We start from the raw sequence: 24,091 nt of genomic DNA, 5'->3' as shown, positions 1-24,091 counted from the left end.
CTACGTATTCAGTTTTTGTTCCTATGTACTAGGCAGATGTAGTGGCTAGGCACCTATGCATTTCGGTGAGATGGTTCATCTACTATATAGACATTCATTCCTACCTTTGGAGGTCACCTCTTCGATTGATCTTCAGACTTTGTCTTTTCTACCTGGTCATGCACTATTTCAATGGGGGTTCCAATAGTTTCTTCTGACAGTGTTTGCAGCTTCATGCTTCGGAGATGCTTCATGCTCTTTTTTGTTCCTCTCTTTGGGAGATTTCCTAGATTGGAGGCTTAGTTTCCTTCATCTAGTTCTTTTTCTTGTATTGGGTACCTGATCAAGCCTTGTTGTCGGGACCCATTTTCCTGCTTTCATAGCTTTGCTAGGTTAGCTTCCTCCCAAGCTTCGCTTATGGGGGGGGTGTTAGTGTAGTTTTTTATTTTTCCTATTTTGCTAGGTTTTTCCTACACTTTTAATAATGTCGCTTAGGTTAATAAAGCATGTCTTATTAGGTGAATGGTTGTGAGGTGTCACCTTCCTACATGTGAGCATCCATTAGCTATCTTGGGAAGATACTTTGTTGTCTTTAGTCTCATAGATGGTTGCTCCTCATTGGTTGGTGTTGCCACCTCCTCCCTCTTCCTAGCCTATATAAGCATGCTACCTGGCTTGTATTTGGATCTCTTGTTTTTGCATCCTCTTAATGCTATTTTGCTTCCAGCATTTGCATTACACTCTTGGAGACTAACTCTATGATGCTATTTTGATTTTATATCATTTGCATTCATAGTTTAGATATTTATTCTTTGCACTAGTTTTCTGGGTTATTAATCTTATCAGATTCTAACATCATTGTCCTTAACCATATCCTTTCCCCCTTTCCTAATGATATCTTTCTTCCCCTTTTCTTGGAGGCCAAGTTGATCTTGCATTCACTTGCCAAAACAAGGCAGCCTGATTGTTATCATGGCATCATAACATCTTCAAGTATTTGTAACTAAACAATTACATCTATTCAAGATACATTTGATTACATAAATCAATATTTAATATCATATAAAATAAGAAAGCAATTATCATGTGTGCAATATATAATTGAAAGCCACTGTTTAATTGAAACCAGAAACCATCTGGGATACAATTATACAAAACCACTATTTAATTGAAACTAGAAACCATTTAGGTTACAATTATGTAAAGCCACTATTTAATTGAAACCAAGAACCATCTAGGTCACAATTAAGTAAAACCACTATTTAATTGAAACCAAGAACCATCTAGGGCACAGTTATGTAAATCCACTGCTTAATTGAAACTAGAAATCATCTAGGTACAATTATGTAAAACCACTATTTAACTGAAGCTAGAAACCATCTAGGGCACAATCATGATTAGGTCGTTAAAATAAGGTGATCCAGAGGAATGTGACAATAAAACTATTCAAACTTGCAATACAATAATGGCTACTATCCAACTTGACAAATCATCGATGAACCACACCAAAGAATCATCAAAGTCATTCATTAGGGAATGCTATGATAACAGAGTAATATATGGTATTATCAGCAAAGAAGATTAGATCTTAACAAGAGTAAGATAATTGTATTTCAAAAGTAGATTATATTGAACCATAGAATACCTATAAGGTCATAAAACCGATAACATAAAGTTGTCCAGATAGCATGCATCCAAAAAATCTCATAACCAAAGGTTTGTAAGAGATAGCATATATATACATATATGAGTAAATACGAGTGAACATACAGCGAACATACAGTGAACCAAGAAATGCCCCCGTTACCGACTAGAGACCAGTATGAATCCAAAGCCCAATATAAGAGAATCATCCGATACCATATCAAATGTGCCTCCAAAGATCCTAACAATGATAATATCCAACAACAAATTTCCCAAAGAAGTGACTAATATGCATCAAGTTCTTACAGACCAAAACCAGGCCATAAATGCTATCCGAAAGCCATAACCATGATTCACTCAGCATAAATCTGTCTATATAACCCAACAAAGATAGCCAAGCAACAAAACAAAAGAGTAACCTTAAGCAACCAAGAGAGTAAATAGATGTTTAAAAACATGAAACAAATACCAGATCATCATCTAGTGAGTATTCAATAGAGTACAAGGACAAAACTACGACAGCTTATGGTGTGTCTATATATATATATGTTTATGTATATATGCAAAGGAAAATAATGATAGTCACCAAGCCTAAGATGCAGAAACAAAGAACCATAAGTATGACATTAAATTGAGGATGTGAATGACAAACCACAGCCACAAATATACTAAAGATAAATATTAATATAACAATGCTACCACAAGTCTAATCTACATCCAAAGAAAGCACCCCCACCACCAGTATAAGCTAAAATATACAGGCAGCCATATACCATCCGTCAAAGAGTGCGAGAAGCAAAAGATTAAAACGTCCAAACCAGAGCAAAACATGGATGATGCAAAATACACAAAACTATCCTACATAAGCAATAAACATCTAGAGATATCCTAGAGTCTATATTTACATCTATAAAGAGTAGTGCAAAGACCCTTAGAGGACAGGTTCCTTACCCTTAGCATATGAAGATGCCACATTAACAATGGAAGGACTCACCATATTCTCATCGTTGCTATGATCCACATTATCTTCCTTCAAGAACTTATCCAGCCAATTAAATTCCTTGCACATTTTGACATGCATTATCAACATGAGGAAATCAACATTCTTGGTGATGGTTGGAATTCTAGATTCAAAAGATCCGAAATTTTCAGTTATCGAAATTGGATAAACTGGAACAGGGTAACCATTGACCCATAGTGTCTCCTTTTGGGGATATACAAATCAGCATTGTTGTATAAAACAATATCCATCTCTTTAAGGAGGAACCTTTCAAAGAGACTTTTGTAGAGTTCACTTTAAGGAACCTTATCCTTATCTGCCTTTAATACCATTGCAATGAACATACCTTTTAACTTTTATTTTATATATAGTTTTAATTTTTTAATGGCAAGTACTGCCAAAGGGGGTAACTCCCTGTATTAAAATGAAAAGAAAGTTACAATGCTTGTGAGATGGTCTTCATCCCATCCGCTAGTTCATAAATTTTTTTAAATTTTTATTGGGAGAGAATAAGTCCCAAAGACGATAACGTAGTTCACAAATGCAGCGAAATAATAATTCTCAATGAACTTTCTAAATAGGTCAAGAGACTTAGTAACAAATTCTTTCTTCTTGACAAGCTTAGCATCGAACATACTTACAATGAAGTTGCTTTTTGGATTAACCATAATGGAAAGAATAGTCATTTGTACCTCTTCAGCTATCTCTGTTTTGACCAAGTAATTCAGAAATATGGCGGCTTGGTGCATGAAACCCATTGCCTGTGCTACATGTGTGCAAAAGATTTCCAATAGTACTTGCTGGCTATTTTTGCCACCATTAGCCCAACATAAATAACCGATTTGAGACATCTTCATCATGGGCTGAACTCTGTTATAGTGGGTTAAGTTGTTAACACATCATGTTTTCCAATTGCTTAACTCATTGCATTATCCTTCTCTTGAGTGAGCCATTTATCACTGAGATTCTCAACAGAATCTTATAATGTAGCATTCATCAGAGAAATTTCAATTGTTGCTAGAAGATAAAAAAAAACATGCACGTCGAAGGGCCATGTTACTCTAATAAGGAAAAACATCAGTAAAGCATATGAAATATGGCATGTCTAGCCGATATCTTAGGTGGGCCAACATGTTGTGTAATCCCATTTTCATGATTTGGCAAGGGGAGAAAAGACATCTTGCAAATTGGGGAAATTTTGCCATTTTGCAATTGCTTTTGCTGTCAGGTGCGAAAAATGTGCCAGCAGTCATATTAAAAGATTTTTGCTTCATCAAGGTTTGTGTTTTAATATTGCATTGGGATATTTTGTGCTGCAACTGGGCCATTCATCCTGATGGTATCTTCATCAATGGCTTACATTTAAACTGGTGACCTGGGTCTATTTTCCATGCGTGGCAGTGTTACTTAAAGGTGTGCAGGGTGGGTTAAGATGTAGTGTTGAACACCTTGACGGTTTTTGCCAGCATCATGATTTGACTGTTTGCAGCCACAACACATTACTAGGACTAATTATTTATTGCCAAACTACAGTTTTTGGCTTTGTAAAATGATGTTGGTGCATCCCCAACCTAATTTATTGAAATGGGTTTTTTGGCCCCTTCCATCTGTTGGATGCACTCATTTGGTCTTTTTTGTCACTTCATATATGAGTGTTTACACAGAGATCATATTTCATATCTGTTTTTTTGTTTATTTCTGCATCTGTAATCGAGCTCTAGTCTAGTTGGGGTTTGAACTTCAAGTTTGTAATTAGACTTATGGTTGATCTATAAAGGCAATTTCTATATATAATTTTTGGGTTCTTCTCTTGTTCTCTTGCAGTGGCTATACCCTGTATATGTAAATTCCCTTTTGCCTTTCATTAATGAAATTTTGTGTTATTAACCTCTTCTTACATTCCAATATCTTGTGCATGTTATCTTTGTATCTAAACGCCTCTTTCTCTATTCCTAGCTTGAATTTTGTGTTAAATTGCTTGTAGTTGTCTTGTGAATGTATCTTTTTGTGTAGTAGCTAATAAGTTCTAACCTGCATTTTTGTCTTTGGAGTGGAATTAGATCAAGAACTGTGTATGTTTTCAGGGTCTTTTATGAATGCTTTCTGCAGCCATAGGCATAGATCAACCACTGCTTCAATCTGGTGCTTGAGTCTGTATCCTTCTCCCTCTTCCCTCAAAAGTTGTAGTTTAGGTGCATCCTAATTGTAGGGAAGATGACCTCTGAAGATTCAGCCTCAAATTGCAAGCCCGACACTTGGAAGCTTTTTCCATGTTGCACAAGTTTAAAGTTCAAAGCAGATTTCTATGACAGTGCTGATGAATATATGGCTTTATTTCAGGTTCAATCTCTGCTAATACAGGACCTGATGTGCTCCACAATATGTATAATAACGATGCAAAGATATGATAAAAGTTTCTTCAAACTTGATATCTGTATTACCTCCAATCTGCGTGCATTAATGAATTTCGATGCTTGCAATGTTGGGCGGTAACAACATATATGCAAGGGTGGCTGGGTATATGGGTGAATGGGCATGTCTCCAAATGGAGACATGGCCATTCACCGGTATACCCGATCAGTGGTATGATCACACCCGTTGATTAGTTATAACAAAACTAATTGTTTCAAGACTTGACAAAACCCAATGCAAATCAATAGTGATCAGAATGGAATGCGATCATTACTGAGATCGATTTCAGATATAAACAAAATATATATATATATATATATATATATATATATATATATATATATATATATATATATATATGATCAGAGATATTATCTTAACCAATGCTACATGTTTTAACAACAAGATTGCCCAGGATAACATGTTAGGCAAGGGTGCAAAGTTTTGCGTTAACAATTTTTGGCACACTCAGTGGAAAATAGATTCAGTTGTATAAGTATGCAGTTAGCCGATTCAAGCTTCATTCACTGAGAATTTGGGTGTTTTGTCAGTGCTATTAGCCTTTAGAGACATTTTATTAAACACCATGGCGACTCTAAGTGCAAAATCTGCTGGTTTCAATTCCAAGTGTTTTATGTGTAAAGATTATATTTGATCTTTCATGTTTCTCCAAGTTTTCTTTGAATTTTCAGCTTTTATGAAGTTCCAATCATGGACCCATTTCATAGAAATGCTTATTATTACTCCCCTTATCATGAAAAAAATGCTTCCCCTATACTCTCCATAAATATCAACCTTAGCCACGACTTGGTAATGACCCTTATCCATCTATTGCACCATATGATCAACATATCTAATGTGCTTATTATCTTCCTGCCACTACTCCACAAGTCCTGACATCTTTAGATGATAAATGCAAAGCCATGGCACTAAAAATGCAAGCTATGTTGCAAAACATAGATTGCGAGTTTCAGGTCTGCAGTGAGCAGTCATTTGACTTCCACAGTCAAATAGATGAAATCAATAGGCGACAGGAGCAAGGGGAGATGATTTCTCAAGTCTATTCTCATGAGCAACAAATGGAAGTCCAACACAGGAAACATGAGGAGGAATACACTTATCAAGCTTCTTCTGCTAATAAACAAGAGCCATATTATCACTCTCCTTCACTCTCCAGAGTTTAAGGTATGAATAATTCAGATTTAGGACCTTGCAAGAAGGATTACTATAGAAAGTAAAGAGATGATGCTCAAGCGTTCTCAAGTAAAAGCATTTGAAGCACGGGAAGCTCCTAGATGCAAATTTGCTAGCTTCAGCTAGAGCACTTCCCCTCCAGTACAAGAATATACACAAGAGTTATAGGTCCACTCACAAGACATATTGCGAAACCCACCATCTTAAGAAGAGCTACCCAAACACAAGTTTGCTAGCTTCAGAACGAGTGAATCTCCCAAGTTTTCCATTTCAAGCTACGAGGATCCTCAACCTATTCCTGTCCACCTCCTAAGCTTGATGTTTGTGAGCCTTCATCTGATTGTTGTCCCTTCGTTTATCTTGAGGAGGTGGATGTATCTTTTCTCACATCAGAGAGTTCCGAAGAAGCTACAAATAGAGGCGGAATAAGTACTACAACAAGAGGTGGATGAAACAAAGCCAAGGCTGCCCCATGTATAGAAGGTACAATCAGCTACTTATGAGCCATTGCATACTCTAGAGGGAGAAACATTTTTGTAGCAATGGAAACACAAAGAAGCCAGCATGATGCAAAAATTAGAAGGCAGTTGGAGGCCCACCAAAGCCAACACAAAGAGACTCTTGCAAGGGAGTTGGTTGCACAAAAAGAAAGAACAACTTTTGATGTAGAAAGATATTCCCAGAATTCTGACGTACTTCCAAACCAAGAAAGTAATGAAGAATTCTTAAGTCATAGGGGATGGGGGTACTTGGGGTACCGGTATGGGTACAGGTATGACTATTTTTCATAATAGGGGACAGGGGTACTTGGTTATGTCAAACTTTATTTTTAATTATACTTTTATATTTATAGAAAATCTGAAATTATGAGTCATGACAATTGTTTTTCAAAACAAGAACAGTGATAAAGTTTGCAAATGTAATGTACTGTTTTCACTTTCAGATTTGCTATATGCATGTAATAATATTATATGATAAATATTTAGATGCATAACAGAGAAGGCAGACTTTAAACATGAACAAGAAGATCATAAATCATATGACAATGATGTATTGCAAATGATAAACATCTGACTTGAACAGCGATAAAGTTTATTGTTAATCTCGAAGTTTCAAACTGATTAGGTATTGAATTAAACTTGATAAACAACAAGCTGATACGAAGAAAAAAAAAAACAAAAAAAAATCATAAATCTTAATCAAGGTTCTTAGCTATGATGCTCTCCACCAAGTACCAAGGGTGTGGGTACGAGTACCCATGCAACTTTGTGTTATACTGATAATAAAATTAAAACGATGCACAAGATTTGAATTTCTGCCCGTGGACAATAAAATTAAAATGAAGCTTGCTATGAGAAAAAAATAGTGTTTATTTATGATTGAATTTTTAATTTAAATAAAAATAAAAATATTATTTTTTATATTAAATAGTAAATATTAAAATATTTGAACTTATAAATCTAAAAGTTAATTTTGTTTTTAAATATTCATCACAAAATACATATTAAGTTTTATGTATTAAATAAAAATATTAAAAAAATGTTTATATATTAATAAAAAATGTCTTAGTTTCAATAAGTTGTACCAGTCGCTTATTATGTTTGAGACAATGAGATGTGGATATTTGTATTGAATGACCATGGTTTTGATGTTTGAGGCTATTGTTATAATATTGTTATACTACTGTTATAACTAGTGAAACTGTGATTTATTTGCATATTTTCTTTTTGTTATAAATTATTGGCATGTGTGTGTGTGTGTGCGCGCGCGTGTCTTTGTATGCTTTTTCTCCTTGCCGTCCCCTATTTTTGGCCCTTTAGGAAATGTCCTAGAAACGCATCCCCTACTATCCCCTTGTCCCCATCTGTCCCCAAAACATCGTGGAACATAGGAAATTATATTAATTTTCAAAGAGAGTGCCCTCAAAAATAGTATAAATATTCATAGAGGTGTCTTTGACTTCTATTAAGTTCGTTCACATATGTAACTCCCAAGCACTATCCCATAAAGCAGTTACTGAATTCCATGTTCAACTAGTATAGAAAATGCTTTAATTAGTCCTATTAACTCCCTATCCATTGCCTGATTACAAACAATATTTTCAAGTCCTAGCAACAAAATAATCGCATGTGTGCCCTTCCTTACATATGTGTGTTCCATTACGCATTGATGTAGAGATGTGTGGTGGGTAACCAAACTTCTATGGATTTATAAGGGAAATACAAGGTTTACCCAATAGGTCTAAATTCTAATGGCACCTAAATGGCTCCAAGAGGTCAAAACTCAACCTATCACTTACCCAATGCCCCAAATTACTTGAATCACTTGTTTGTTCCTAATTTGAAGTTTTCCAACCAGTTTTAGGCTTCTAATTACTGGGTTTGTCCTCAAACTCCAAATTGCTCCTTGTAGGCCTTGTTTTGCTCAATTAACTCTCTATTGTTATTCCCTTGCAATTTTCTCTCAACTTTTCTAAAACAACTGGTAAATAAATTACACATTTAGATACCCATTTGGCTTCTCTACAACATATCAAAAACTTGGGTAGGGTTGTTTTCAGACTGTGTCCCTGCTGTACCATTATGGCCCCCCTTTTAGGCTTAAAAACCACCAGTTTTACAAAGTACAAGAAATACTTAATCCCAATCTACGAAACCTTGGACAATATTGAGTTTTAGTCCTAATTAAAGGATTCTACAATCAATTTCAGTCTATGACTTTATTTGCTATGAAAACCCCAAAACTCTTCTCAAATAGGCCCTAAAATGAGAGTTTCTTTATTCAACTTACCCCAATCACTTCTGGGATCAATTGCTTGATCCTACAGTACGTCCTTGATGTCCTACAACTTCCCCAATCATAAAAACATAAGCTCCTTCAGCCAGGTCTTCAGCTGCTATAGGCTAGCCTCAAGTTTTCTTCACTTTACTACACAAAACTCATAGGGTAGCACTGCAATTTTTAATTTTCTTGCATGAAACGAGTTAGTACATTAATGCACATGTTATTAGTGGCCCATCCATTGAAAATCAGAAAGCCATTCAAGCAATGGACCCCAAAATCCAAAGTTCTACCAAAACTAGTTAATTAAAACATTGATTTCCTTGCAGTCAGTATAGATCAGATTCTACTGTAGTAACAGATCAACAAAACATGTAGAGACTTACAATATGACTATATTAATATTCTCCAACCATCCAAATGTAGAGATCAATCAATAAGAACCAATAACAATAGAAAATTATGAGAAATCCTTCGATTTTATTGCAAAAACTCCACTTCCAGCCGTACAGTCATGTCTACATTCACTATTTTGCTTACTTGCCTGATTTGTCCTAGACAGACTGGATCCGAATTCGGGCTTGGATCCTTGAGGATCCGAGCTGGATCCTTCATTTTGCCTGTTGATCCGTTATAGAATCAAGGATTCTGCTTAGATCTCCAAGGATCGAAGCCACAAACCAAGGATCCAGCACCAATCCGTGGCAATACAAGGCACAAAAATATATAAATCGTGAATGTGAATGTGTTGATTTTCTTTATTATCGTGAAAATAGATCAAATATCAAGTATTCTAGATTCATAGATCCATATTAGAAACATAGATCCATACTATGAAATGATTTAGTTGTAGAATTTTGTATATTTCTCTTATTTTTTAGTGTATATATATATATATACACACACGAATCCTCCACGGATCCGATTCACGTGCCCGAATCGATTCATGAACTAAGATATTTTGGCTTTTCCATCCATACAATACCATTTAAAGATGTATTTCAACTTCCCAAACTTAATCCAAAAGGTTGGTTAGTTGTAAAAAAAAATGCATAATAAAAATAAAATAGACTCTCCCTCCTAAATCTAGGTTATCGTTACAATTCAGATTTTTGAATTTGTAACTTAATATTTATCAACTTTTTGGGACTTCTAACCTATCAAGCTTTAATAAATGACTTTATATCATTATTCCTAAGTCCTCAAACTATTTTACATCCCTTGGGTAGTATTGACTCCCCTTACATCAGCAATTAGTCCTAGAGTCCTTATCATGACCCTTAGGACCATCCATCTTTAAATTGGTATAATTTCCTCGAAAGGCCATTATTGGCTCCAATAAACTCCATTTGATTTGATGAACTCCATATGTCCTTGTATGCTTTCTCCCTGCCTCCTTGATCCTATTTGAAGGCCTTGGTGCTCCTGCACCACGCATCTGATGATTCTCAGACAAATATAAAATTATATATATATGAACAAGTAGACCTTGGAATGGAAGGTGAATAACACACCTAAACCTAGTACCATCTGATTCTTGACAACTCTGGATCTGATTGCGTTTTAGACTTTGAAGCCATATTAACATTTAAAATCCTTTCAATTAAACAGGATCCAAACAACCACCTGCAAACTAGCTTAGAAAGTAGAAACTTGTGGATATTGTGCATAATGACTCTATTTTTCATTAAAAACATCCGAGGAAAATTTCTGTCAAGTGATCTCTTGTAAATTTCCTACTATCCCATAATGCCTTTTTATAGAAGTGTCTGAAAAGGTAGCTTTTTGAGGACCACAAAACATAAGATTTTTACTCAATTAAGTTTAAATTGAACTGGCAATAATTCAATTTTACTTTGCTGAAGGTGATAACTAATAGAGCTGAGATCAGGTCTAGTTGAGAGGTATCCAGTAGAGTTGATTGAAGTTTCATCTTATTTTAAAACTAAAATCTAAAAGACAATTTTTTATACCACTTTCAGGTGCATTAATAAATTAAACAAGCATATCAGCAATTGTAACAACAGACTAACTATTTGTGAGATTTGAAGGTTGAAGAACCAGCACATAATTAAAAAAAGTCCAAGAATCATTGAGCATGTCCGTGAATTCTAAGGATTGAACCTTGTTTCAAATGTATTCTAACTCTGCTCAAATTGCTTGTGAGACAATTTTAGCAACTATAGATTGAGAAATATAAAATTGCAAAATTCTTAGAGTTATATAAGCAGTTGGTGTCACATATTCTTTAGATATTTAAGCATTTGATGTCACATATTCGTTAAGTTTTATAAGCATTCATTTCTCTTTATAGTGGTGATTACAGGTACCATCAGTTTTCTCCATTTGTCCAGTGTGACTGAATTTCCAGCTAGAAATTATTCCGTAGAGAGCTTGTGAAATATATTTATTTCATAGATGAATTATATTGTGATTGAGTCTTTGAATTCAGCATGTAGTTTTTCAAGGATTATTGAAAGGGTTCTAACTTGTGACACCATGTTTCTAGTGAGCTGAGCGAGAGCGCAAGAAGCATTGGTTCAGGAGCTACAGTTCCTGCAGCGGCTGTTGGTTGCATGCCTGTTATGGAAGCTTTCAGATTATGTCTCGCAACGTTCAAAATTAACAACTGGAGTCTGTTTGGATCTTGAAGGTTGTATTTTAGAATATTTGTGCATGGGAATCTACTGTGGATCCCAACTTGGAGTGTTTGTATTTGTTTACTTAGATAAGTTGCAGTTGCATCTGCAAAGAAGCAACTGGCATTGTCTTATCCTGATTCCTTCTATTATATGATAAAGATATGTTTATCTTTATGTGACATGGCTGTATAAACCATATTTTCTTTATTTTTTTGTCAGGCTTGCATAATTTGCATACCAACCTTTTTCCATTAGCAACTCTTCTGTATTCACATATCCAATGCCATAAATGCTATAAATGTGTTCACATATCCGATCCCTTTGTAGACAAAGATCTGAGTTGAAATTTTAATGAGTTATACATTGCTCGGGTGTTCTATTTTAACTGATAATTCAGTGTCTATGCATATACACACTCCTCCACCTCATGCACACTCACACATGAACTACGCACGAGTCCACACATCGTTATTCACCCATCACCTGCCCATACACATGTATGCAAATGCACATACATTTGTTATTTACAAGAATTTATCTGATACTTGTTCATCTGCACTTTTGTGAGGCATGAATTGCTTATCATTAAGTTTGTTTGTAGTAGAGGCATTTAAACAGGTTTTGTTTGGAGATTTTTTTTTTTTGTTGGTTTATTTTGATTTCTTTTTTCATTTAAGTGGTAAGTTTCCCTAGTAGGCATATTTGCTTGCTTAATGGAACAAATGGTGTTACCTTTTTGGTTAAAATCACTCAGGATTTGTACCTAGCCTCATTTGAGGGTCTATGCAACACTCATTTGGTGATAATTTTCTTATTCAATATCTATGCATTCAAGGTATTGTTTTATGCAACACTTATTTGGTGATAATTTTCTTATTGATCAATATCTATGCATTGAAGGTATTGTTTTATGCAACCCCAGTTTGAAGTTATCTTCATCAACAAAAAGCTTGCAACTCTGGTTTCCGAAGCTTAGTAGATATGTTCCTCCAACAAGATCCCAAAATTGTCAAACAATTGTGCAAATTGACACTTAGTCTAGGAGTATTGCATGTTTGAATTTTGAGATTGCCCATGTTATTCCACTCTGTAAGATTGTAGCTTTTGATTGTAAGATCTATACCTATGCAAACAAAAAAGGGAAAAGTGTTGTGTCGTAGGGGCTTGCCCAAGTCAAACTTTGTGTTGGTATTTCCACCTTCACTACAATGAAAGCAAGCTTACCCCTGGTAAGGCAAAGGCTAACAACCTTAAAGGAAATGATTGAGATGATAAACGAATACCTTCAATAGCAAACCCTTGCCTAGAAGTCTCACACAAAGTTTGATGTTGCTTGATGGATGTTAATGCATGCCTCCAACAAGGAGGAACACGTGAAAGTCAATCCTGATAGCAATATCATAGTTTGACTTGCTCTAGAAAAATATTACCTACTTATCAATTAATGAGCTTAAGGGGCTTTCTAATGAATGGTTCATAAGGCACAACACTTGGTGAGGGTTTTGCAAATGGGTTTGCAAGCAGAGTGGGTTTGTTTGTGAAGGAAACTCCGTAGTTAAGCACGCTCGAATTGAAGTGTTATTGGAATGGGTGAACTCCCAAGAAGTCTCAGTGCTTCACCTCTGTGAGCACCACCTAGATCTAATGAGTGCTATGTGTTCTATTTATTATCATGATAGATGGATTCGTGTGAATCACTACTCATGCAACACAAGTTAGTGAGTTTGATTTTAAAAACTATATAGTTAAATCTTGATAGCAATATCTGAACATGAAAGTCAATCATGGTTGTTGAACTTGAATGCTTGAGTTCTTGATTGCAAGTTTGTCATCAATTTCGCTAGTGATGTTTGATAGAATGCTCATTTGTAATTTGGATTAAAGGACCTCTTGATGATAAATGCTCAAATGAGAGACAAAATTGTGTTTATATAAAACTTGAACCTATCTAGTTTTAACTATTGGTTAAGGTAAAAAATTGTTCCCACTACCTGCAAAACTGATGATTATGATTTGAAATTTGGGGCCAAAATGCTTGGACACGAATACTAAGTGCCCTAGTCCTATCATCTTGGTCCAAAAATGGTCTTTGAGTATGGGATTGCATCTAACTTCAGAAATAGCCTCAAAACTAAATACAATCAAACATAAATTAGGAGCATGAGGGATAACCAACAAAATATGTAAAAATTTGTGAGGGGACACAAATTATGATAGTACAAATCACAAAGAAATGAAGTAGAAGCAAAGTAAATATTTATTGTTTTCTATTGCCTAAGATTTAACCAAAGTCACATGGATCACTTGATATAGATTAGAATCATAGGAGAGAACCTACTTTTTATTGAAGAGGGTGTCACATTTGTAGTCAAATTTTCATCTTCAAAATCAATTAGCGATCAAGTTAGTCAACAAGGTTGGGTGTTACATCCTCTTCGATTTAATGTCCTTTTAGGTGTCTTTAGGGGAGGATAATTAAAAGGTCTTTATTTATTATTTCAACATGCCCAAAAGACTTTAAGGTGTTCTTTTCCCTAGGGATTGCTTGTTTGGGGCATTTAAGTGAGATAAGTGACCTATGTTAGAAGTTGCATAAATTTTCCATATCTTTTATTGTTTTTCTTTGGTCATTATCAAATGCTTGATCAAACATTGCATATACTCATTTTGAATTCTTGGAGGGAAGGTGAATTCAAACTAAACTCTTATCTAACTACAACTTACATGGGGTTCTCTCCTTGGTTGAGTCAAAGGAAAATAACTCTAATAATTCTTGAATCTAAGGTTGGAGGGTCCCCTTTGTGCATTCATGGCCACCGTAAAAGATTTGAAGGGGATAGAAGAATGTATTCAATATAATAGTGTTGGTGAACATTTTTTCCCTTTTGATTAAATGTGAAATATCTAGTTTGACTATGTTTTTTTGAAACAGGAAAAATGAATCACAAACAATATGATTTCCTTGCCTTTGGGAACTCCCTGCATTTGAAGTTATAACTCCCTTCTAGAATGATTTAAAAGAGATCAGGCTAACTGGACATAAAAATGAATATTTACCATTTGCTATTCAATAATAAAAACATAATTTTATAGTGTAGAGTTCTATTCCTTTATGAAATCAAAACCCTAATGCCATCGATAACCATACGATCACAAATGAATAACAATCTAAAATGAGAGACCAACTGATTTATCATTGAATTTCAAATGACATAGCAAAATGATATCACCAAAAATAGTTTTAGAGATAACTATAAAATGAATGTTCAAAGAGTTGATTCTCTTAAGATCATAGAAGTAGAGTGATATTGCCATGCAGGGCTTCTATATTAAGTTTTTAAAACTAACTCCCACCGAAGTTGATAAACTAATATGTTTAAACATAGTTTCTAAAACAACCAAGAAGGAAACATGTTATTGGCTAACAACCCTGAAGTCCTATCTAATTGCCAGTTAGGATAGATGTACCAAAATTTTGATCTTGGGCTATAGGAAGTCCTCGAGCTTCCTTCCAATCTTTGTGTGTTGCCATGAACCCAATTAACACTTTTTGTTGTGGTACGCACAAATGCTCCAGCCTCATCGTCCAAATATTCATCACCTTGTGGATATGGCCCATCTTTCTTTCCTACACTTTCAGGTGATCTCCACAGATAATCATAATGGAATCGACACGTGCAATAGTAGTGAAATCCTTTATTGAAATGTCCTTGATTTCCTTCATAATCTTATTTTATCTTGAAAGGTAGTAACTACTTCTTGGGTTCCTCGATTTGGTCAATCTTCATTCTTCGTAATTTTGGCATCAATACATTTGATGTATTGATGCCATTGTTTAGGATTCTTTTTGGCACTCCATATCTTTCAAAAGCTTGGAGCATTCCTCTAGGCTATGCTCGACCATTGCATTTCTCCACTCCAAGGTAGCTATAGCCATGACCAGGAAATAATCATCTACACCAACATTAGGCTTTTCCACTAGAAAATTGGCTACGTCGTAAGCTTGAACTTCACCGATGTGTTGGACATATTCCTCCATGAGACGTCACTGCATCCACCCAATCGTTGAATACTCAAGCAACCAGCTTGTCACTTTTCATCTGGCCCAAGAAGTTCTAATTTGCGGGGATGTAACATCAACTACAGGGTGGCACTCGACAATGCTAGGGCATCAGATTTTGGAGAACACGAACATACTCAACCATCAACTTCATGGACTGTTTCAATTATCTCTTTTCCTTCCACTCCTGCTTGCAATCTTGTGATTGCTTGTATTCCAAACCTTCGTGTCCGCAACTCTAGTCACAAGTCCAAGATCACTCCTCTCAACGATGTAATCTTGTAGCATGATCTCATCATGACTTTCATCACCAATGGGTTTGTAAACATCAACAACCCAATGCCCTGTTTACTCATCCAACTCCAAGCTAGCTTCAACCTTGGGCTATTTGTTCTTAGGTGTTTTACCTAAACACTTGCTTACCATATCTTGAACTGGGACAATCACTAGAACTATGCTTCTCTCTTTACTAATGAAGAAATTGAACCAATAGGGTGTAGAGGAACTACTTTTGGGTTGAGGTGTTGGAAAGTTTGAAGGGTTTCCAATAGCTAATGAACTCAAAGTGTTAGCACCATCAATCGCCTTCTTGTTCCCTTGGTTCATGGCTTCTGGAATGCTTTCAAGTGTGGACTCTACTGTTGGTTCACCCTTGTCTTGCTCTTTCTCCAAGTCGACTACAATGAGTAGCTGTGCCTTCTTTCTCTAGCTACATGAACGGGTAACCTTGGGTGAAGGTTGAACTTGAACTAGCTTATGAAAAGGGGGTTCAACTTCTAGTTCATGTTCCTGCTCACCTGTAGAAGGACATGTAACAACTTTATTTGTATGAGGAGGCAATGCAGGGCTAGAACCAGTCAAGCCTATCTGAGGGCCTTGTTTTGCTTGTCCCAATCTTGACCTTCTCTTTTCTTCGAGCCACTTTTGAGTTTTTTGACAACAGAGGGGGTCTTGGCATGAAGATCATCCTCTTTTGGTTTGCTCCAATCCAGTTTAGGTATAGGGAAAGCCTCGACCTGTTCAGTAAATCTTCGATCAACCTTTTCATTTTGTTCTTCTTCAACACATGTGGTGTCCGTCTGTAGCCTGAATTCCACAATTTATCTTAAGGTGAATCTAGATCACCACCTTTTCCTTACCTCAAAGTCATCTTCGTAGTCAATCCAGGAATCTTCTATTTGAGGTTTATGGGTGGAGGGAAACAATAAAAATTGAGATTGTGCAAAGCTCTTGCTATCATATTGGGATCAAGAAAAATAGAGCTTTAAGTTCATAGTTTGTAGTTCAAGTTCCAACTTGAAAGCATTTCGAATGCTTTTACAATGATAGTGACCCAACTCCATGGGGAAAGTGTATTCAGAGCCTCTTCTAGCTTTGCAATTTTTATCTAGATTCGCAACTTGTCAGCATACTTCAATCAACACATATCGGTCTAGGCAGTATCTTTGTAGTTTTAGAGGCTTACCCCGATATCCACCAATCCTCAAATATGTAAAATTTAGGGAATTGGATAAAGAAACTACCGAAGATTGTGATCAATTGAGCTGCTTCTTCCGACAATCTTCTATTTTTTTCCTTGTAACTTGAAAATCACTTTGGCTAGGGAAGTATTTTGCATCCTTTTGAAATCCTCAGGGTTCCTCTTTTTTTAAAGTAGAGGGTAATATATATATATGGTCATATTATTAACCCAGACTTGGCGAGCCAAACCCTCCCATTCCCTACAGCAAGTTGGAATATAAAACAAGTAGGATGACATATAGAAACCCATAGTTTCAGACTCTTGATGCAATTTGTTTGCTATTGTTTCCGCCTAGTCAATGTGCTTACTTTCATACAAAATGGCTTGAATAAAGAAATGAATCCAATTTTCCTAGACAAAGGCATGTTGATTCCCCTTTATTCTGTTCAACAAAATGATGACATCCCTAATTTTTGGAATCATATGCTCTTGAGTTAAGGGTCAAGGAAAATGAGAACCACCCTTTTCTAGTTTTAACAGCTAGTTCTTGGCAATAATGTTGTTGAAGTCTGTGGCATTCGTGGTGAACATGGACTAAGACAAACTAATGGTCTAGTTTGCATATACCTCCTTAAGTGGGACTCTTAGGGCGCCCATGACTGTGATACAGTTCACGTGTACTAAGACTTCACCATTATGGGTGTTGTTACATTTTTCTGTGGCATCATAGTTCTCCCTACATTCAAGAACTAGCTCGGGACTAAGAATGGCTTGAAGAAATCTCATGGGTTCTATCAACCCACTTACAAACAATCTTTCAACAATAGACCCTGGTCTATCTTTTTCAAATCTTGACACAACCCTTTCAATTTCTTCATCTACAACCATGGTGTCTCCTAATTCTAGTAGGAAACTCGTTAAGGGTGTGGGTTTCTTTTCTTTTGGCAATTCAAGGTGAGAATTAGCCATGGGATAATTGCATATTTTCAAACTCGCATGCAACCAAGGAAAGGACATACAAGAAACTAGTCAAGCTTGTTTTACTAGAAAAGAAAAGAAAAATAGGAGTTTTCGAAAACAAAATCAGAGTCATCGCACTGAAATGCACAAAAACCTCCTAATGAAAACTAGACTCATCACCTCCTTTTAGCTCTAGACAAATACAAAATGCTTATCTCACACAATCATGGAAAAGTAACTAGGAAAGGGCTTTTCTAAAAGCACAAACCTGTAAGACAACTTCACTAAATGATAGGGGAAAGCACTAATATGATAGGGTGTCATACTCATGAATGACTACCTTTACTTCAGTAATTTTTCATCTCACTATCATCTTTACCAATTTCCATTTAGTGTGTCTTTTCATCCTTTTTAGAAATGTTAAGTACTTATGTACGATCGTGTGTCTATGGGGGACCAACTTTTTAGCTTATGAACTTTGAATTCTCGAACCAAGAATAGACTTAGATTAACCCTATTGAATTGAATTCTGAAATTGAGCTTACCCATTAAGGATTTCAAAGTTCAACTTCAAGAGAAAGCATCAAAGTCTACTAGCAAAATAAACATTTCATGTCGGGTACATATTAGTACACAAGATGAACCTTTGAACTTTTAACCTTGAACCAATTTGCTCAAAAGTTCAAGTTCAAGTTCAAGGTTCGAGTTCAACATAAAACCCCCTGACATGCAACAAGGACTACTTTGAACCTTTGAACCTTGAATCGATTGGTTCAAGTTCAAAGTTCAAAACCTCCTAAAGAATTCTTTTCTGAAGACCATGAAAAATCAAATGAACCAAGTTCATAACATGGGTAACATTTGGCTTTGAATAGGGATTTAGACTGCAAAGGACTAAAAAGGGACTCAGGCTCTCTAGTTTCAAACTACCTAAGCTAAGCAAGGGTAACAACCTAGAGAATATTGAAGGATTGAGAAGATCAGAAGTCATTCAAGGGTTTTGTTATCATCTAATAGAGTAAGTGACATATTCATAATCAATGAATGTGAAAGGGAAAAACAAGCATTATTAGATCGGAGGAGAGGATCAGTTAGTAAGGAGGATACTCAAAATCAGCTTGCAGAGAAAACCAAGAGTTAGGTGCTAAATCAATTTTAACATACTTGAATCAGGGTAAATCTCTTAACAAAGTGGTCTTAATGGATCTTTGTAAATCTCCTAACAGAGTCCTTACTTAATTGTAAGTGCCAAATCCTCTAACAAGGTGAACCTAATAGTTTCTTAAGTCTTTAACAGGACCAACTCCTCATAGGGTAGATCATATTTTATGGTCAAACATTTTAACCTTAACTGGTTAACTTTATTACTGCAATAGTGAAGATTTGTGGGTGTCATCCCCACCCTAGTTTTATCTTCACCTTGGAGGGTTTTGGGGTAACAAATATTGTGTTATGTGTTATTGCTTTCATGCATGTGATTGAATTGATTTACATGTTACAAGAAAGTTTACATTTATAGTTTTGCATGCACAAGTTATTGATAGATGTAAATGAATCTGTAAAAAGTGAAAATTGTTATAGATTCTAATTCACCCCTCCCCCCTCTCAGTATCTAGTTTACTCCTCCATAAATAAACACAACTTTGGTCGACCTAGTCTAGAACAGGTCAACTTGGGTTACCCTAGTCCCAGAGGTCAGGTCAGGGGAGCCACAAAAAGATCAAGTAGTTACTAGAATAAATAGAGGAGAAAGTGGAAGAAGATAGGAAAAGAGGACATCGAGCACAGGTCCATCGATTGTTCAAGAAAGGCATTATGGAAAGGGTGCTAAAAGGTCTTAAAAGGAAAGTGCATCTATTTTTAAGATGACACACCAAATAGAATGATTTAATCAAGTGATTTTTGTTTATTTATTTCCCCAATAAAATCCAATGTTTAAATAATGTGTACAAAATTAAAGTTGATGTATATTATAACTACTCCACTAAACTTTGCAATAGTTTTTATGAAATAATAATAATAGTTCTCCCATAAATAATCATTAAATTCCCCTTTCGATAATTGTCTCTCTTAATTTTATATTGACTTATCATTATAAAGCTATTTCTAAGGTTTCAACTTTATTATTTCATTTCCCACCACAAATTCTCAACCATGGCAATATGATCAACTTCAATCGACAAACATGTATATATTATAATTTCCTTCTTGATCAATGTAATCAATGCTTTGCCATTGTTACAACTGATTATATACATATTTCATAGAACTTGAGGGTGTTGAATGATGTAATCTTTAATGACCATTTTTAATTCACAATACACATGTTATTAGTACTTGCCGATAGGCTAAGTACTATTGTATCATGTTTTGAAAAACTGATCTTAACTAGTGATTAAATAAATGTGTAATGACCAATCAATTTTTATTTATTTGATCTTTTATTATAAGTATTGTGTTTCTAAACTATAGATGTTAAATTTTTAACTTTCCACTACCCATAAAGTATTTATCTCTCTTTTAATTGGTTGAATCAATTCAAGTCTTATATGTCAATTTGTCTCTTTTGAAATCTTATAAAATATAATTTAACTCCTACTCCATCCTTATGGCTAAAATTATCTAAATGATATAGTTTACCCTAATTATTAGAAACAATCTATATGAAAGTGTAAATTATTCATATTTATGTTGAACAATTATTGTATTATAATATTGATAACTATGTACTAATATCAAATTTTATTAAATAGTTCTTTTGAGTTTCTTTATTTAAATTTTAATATTAAATTATAAAATTAAAACATTTTAAAACTAAATTTGAATCTCACCTAAAAATACATTTAATATAATTATAAAAATATAGAACAAATAAAAATTAATATATTTAATATATTAAATAAATATTCAATTAAATTAAAGCTAAATTTACAAACAAAATCAAAACTTAAACTATTAAAGACAATTACTAAGCCATTGAGTGGCACTTGTTAGTACTTGTTATCATTGGTTATATGGAGATTTATGAATATTGGAATATAAATTTTGTTAATTTTTAATCCTCTCTCACCATGACTCCGTTATTGTCACGATGATCCAAGTCATTGTCGCCATGATCCAACTATTTTGAGAATTCTTTTACTGTCCATCATTTCAACATAACATAGACAAGTAATACAAAGAAAAATAATTATTAAAGGTCTTATGATTCTTTTATGCTCAAAATGAAATCAATATGATAATTTTTTTTTTTATTAAATACATTATATTCTTTTCTACATAATTCAACATAATGTTAATTGGATTTATACCATTTTCTTTATATAATTAAAAAAAATATTTAATGAATATTTAATGACATCTAGAATTTAATTATTATCTATATATTCTCTATTTTATTTTAATACATAGTATTATTTATAAATAAGTTAAAAATAATTATGTAATTTTTTTTGCATTGGTTAAGATAAAAGTGAAAAACAAAAATGAATTTTCTTGTTGGAAGATTAATATTTATTCAAATGACCTTCACTAAACTAATATTTATATATTTATTGAACTAGTAAACTAACTATTAACTATCAAACTAAAACATATCTTATAATTTAGTGCATTGTACAATGAATAATTCTAAAACAAAATACACATATCTATGCTTAGAGGCAAGTACTTAGCCACCTTGTGGCACTTGTTATTGTTTTGTCTATTTAGGTGACTAATTATTCTATTGGTATTTATTACTAGTAACTGCAACTAGCACTATGGCCAAGGCATAAATGTGGGAAGAGAAGCCAAGCCAATAAAATAGAAGCAATGAAACAAGATAGAAAATAAAGTCCAAACAAGAAACCAAGGTATAATGAAGGAAGTCTTAACCTAATCCAATCAAAGAATGTATAAACAAAAAAACAAATGGATCTTTGTGGAGGAACAAATATAAGGATTATAACTCCTTGGCAAATTATCCAAGACATAAAAAAATTGTAACATTGAAAATTTCTATAAGAACATTATATAAAATATGATATTAATATATTGAATAATTAAGTTTTTAACCTAATGGTTGGATTGCTCCAAGAGGTGGTTTTGGTCCTGGTTGGAGTCTCCTACCTCTTAAGGATTCATATTTCCAAGGGATGGTTCTAGTCCTAGGTTGATGCTCCTGCCCCTTGTGGATTGATTACTCCAAGAGATGGTTTTGGTCTTGATCAAATGCTCCTACCCCTCGTCGATTTATTACTCCAAGGGATGGTTATGGTACTAGATTGGATGCTTTTACCACATTGATTACTCCAAGAGATGGTTCTAGTCTTTGTTGGACGCTCCTACTTTTTGTGGATGGATTACTCTAATAGATGGTTCTTGTCTTGGTTGGACACTCCTACCTCTTATAGATTTATTATTCGAAAAGATGGTTCTGGTCCTAGTTGGACACTCCTATCTCTTGTGGATTGAATGATCATTTTTTTAGGACAAGCAATTTTGTAAAAGGAGGACTATAGTGTTCCCTAATTATAACTTCCCCTTGAAAGAAATATTTAATAGTAAACATTAATGATAAATAAATAAATCATACACAAAGTTTCAATATATATAATAATAATATATTATGAATATATCATTTATTAAATAAAAATATTAGTAATGATAACTATATATAATGAATATTAATTATCGACCCCTGCATTTCATTGTAGCTCAAAAAAAGGGACATTACATGATCAAAATCTTTTACACAAATATTCTAATAATATTACAACTTTTGCACAAATTCGTTAATAATGATACACTATTATTACCAATAAACTTGCATAGTTAATCTAATTCCTAACTTTTTCCCAAGAATTGTTTTTATCTCATAGGTAATTTTCTAATATGCTTTTAATTTGTGAAATATGTTTATAATAAATTATTATCTATAAAATATAAGACACATCTATTGAAACAAGCTTCACTATTACTCTTCATTATCCTTTCTAATTAGTTGATATGCTATTATAGGTGTAAACCCACTGATTTTTCATCATGTTGGACGTCGATAAACTATTCCATCGTTGAAAAAATGATTTTCCTCTATTGGGTATATAATCAAGTCACTTTCCCCATGTTCAAGCCTAGCTTTAGCCATCATTCATCAATAACAAATATATGTCATTCAAGAGGATGGAGATCAACAATTGGAGGAGAAGCAAAGGTTGAACCCTAAAAGGCATGTCATTTGTTTTCATGTTACCATTGCTTACCTTCTTGTTATGGCCTTTTATGTACAAACTAGAGTTTTGCAAGTCAACAATGCAAATGAACATCATTGAAGGAGGTTCTTTCTCATGATATTTTATTTTCGAAGTATTTTTCATTGCTGGTAAGAAATTTTTTGTGTGGGTTTGTTGTTCATAAGGGGTCACCCCTAACTAATATCATCTCTCTTCATTCCAGTAGTCATTCTAGTGCTTGAGGTTGCACTTCATCATCCTTGTTTTGTACATGTCTCACATCTTAGAATTTTTTTATTGATGTTAACCTTTTTTATATACATTGTGGAGTAATTAAACAACCAACTTCCCATAGACACAATAGTTTTCATGTGTTACTTCGAGAAAATATAAGTAGGATTCCTTACTCTTTTATTACACTTTGACATTATGTTTTATTAAATCTTGAAGAGATTTCAATGCAGGGTGAATCTTTCTCTAAACTCATCTAAAGGCTTTAATTTATCGATTTGGTGTTGAAAGAAGAAAGTGATGCAAAATAAAGTTTTTTGTGAAGAATTGATTAGGTAAGACCATCACTTTGCAGGTGGAAACTTCTAATACCATCAATGTTAGCAATGGGACAACATCCCTCACTAGATTTATGACATGGTTTAACAACCTCTCATGTCTTCCTTTAAGTCTAGCGGTTGTATTAGGCATTAACATGTTGATCTTTTTTTGTAACAACAACCCTAGTGGTTA

At 34.3% G+C, this 24,091-nt stretch overlaps 1 protein-coding gene across 1 annotated transcript in view; it reads left to right on the top strand.

The window, feature by feature from the left end:
* Positions 1 to 11,963, top strand: part of LOC149569055 (ran guanine nucleotide release factor, putative (Mog1/PsbP/DUF1795-like photosystem II reaction center PsbP family protein)) — a 114,382-nt gene extending 102,419 nt beyond the window's left edge. Inside the window, exon 7 of the mRNA XM_089821839.1 lies at positions 11,520 to 11,963. Coding sequence (XP_089677965.1) covers positions 11,520 to 11,661 — 142 coding nt within the window. The 3' untranslated portion in view covers positions 11,662 to 11,963. The remainder of the gene's footprint in view (positions 1 to 11,519) is intronic.
* Positions 11,964 to 24,091: the final 12,128 nt, after the last annotated feature.

Source organism: Cupressus sempervirens, chromosome 3 (assembly GCF_028749045.1).
Source record: "Cupressus sempervirens isolate cs-2001-9-10 chromosome 3, ASM2874904v1, whole genome shotgun sequence".
Classification (NCBI taxonomy): Eukaryota; Viridiplantae; Streptophyta; class Pinopsida; order Cupressales; family Cupressaceae; genus Cupressus; species Cupressus sempervirens.
The sequence above is the reverse complement of the archived record's forward strand: the minus strand, read 5'-3'. Positions and strand labels throughout refer to the sequence as shown.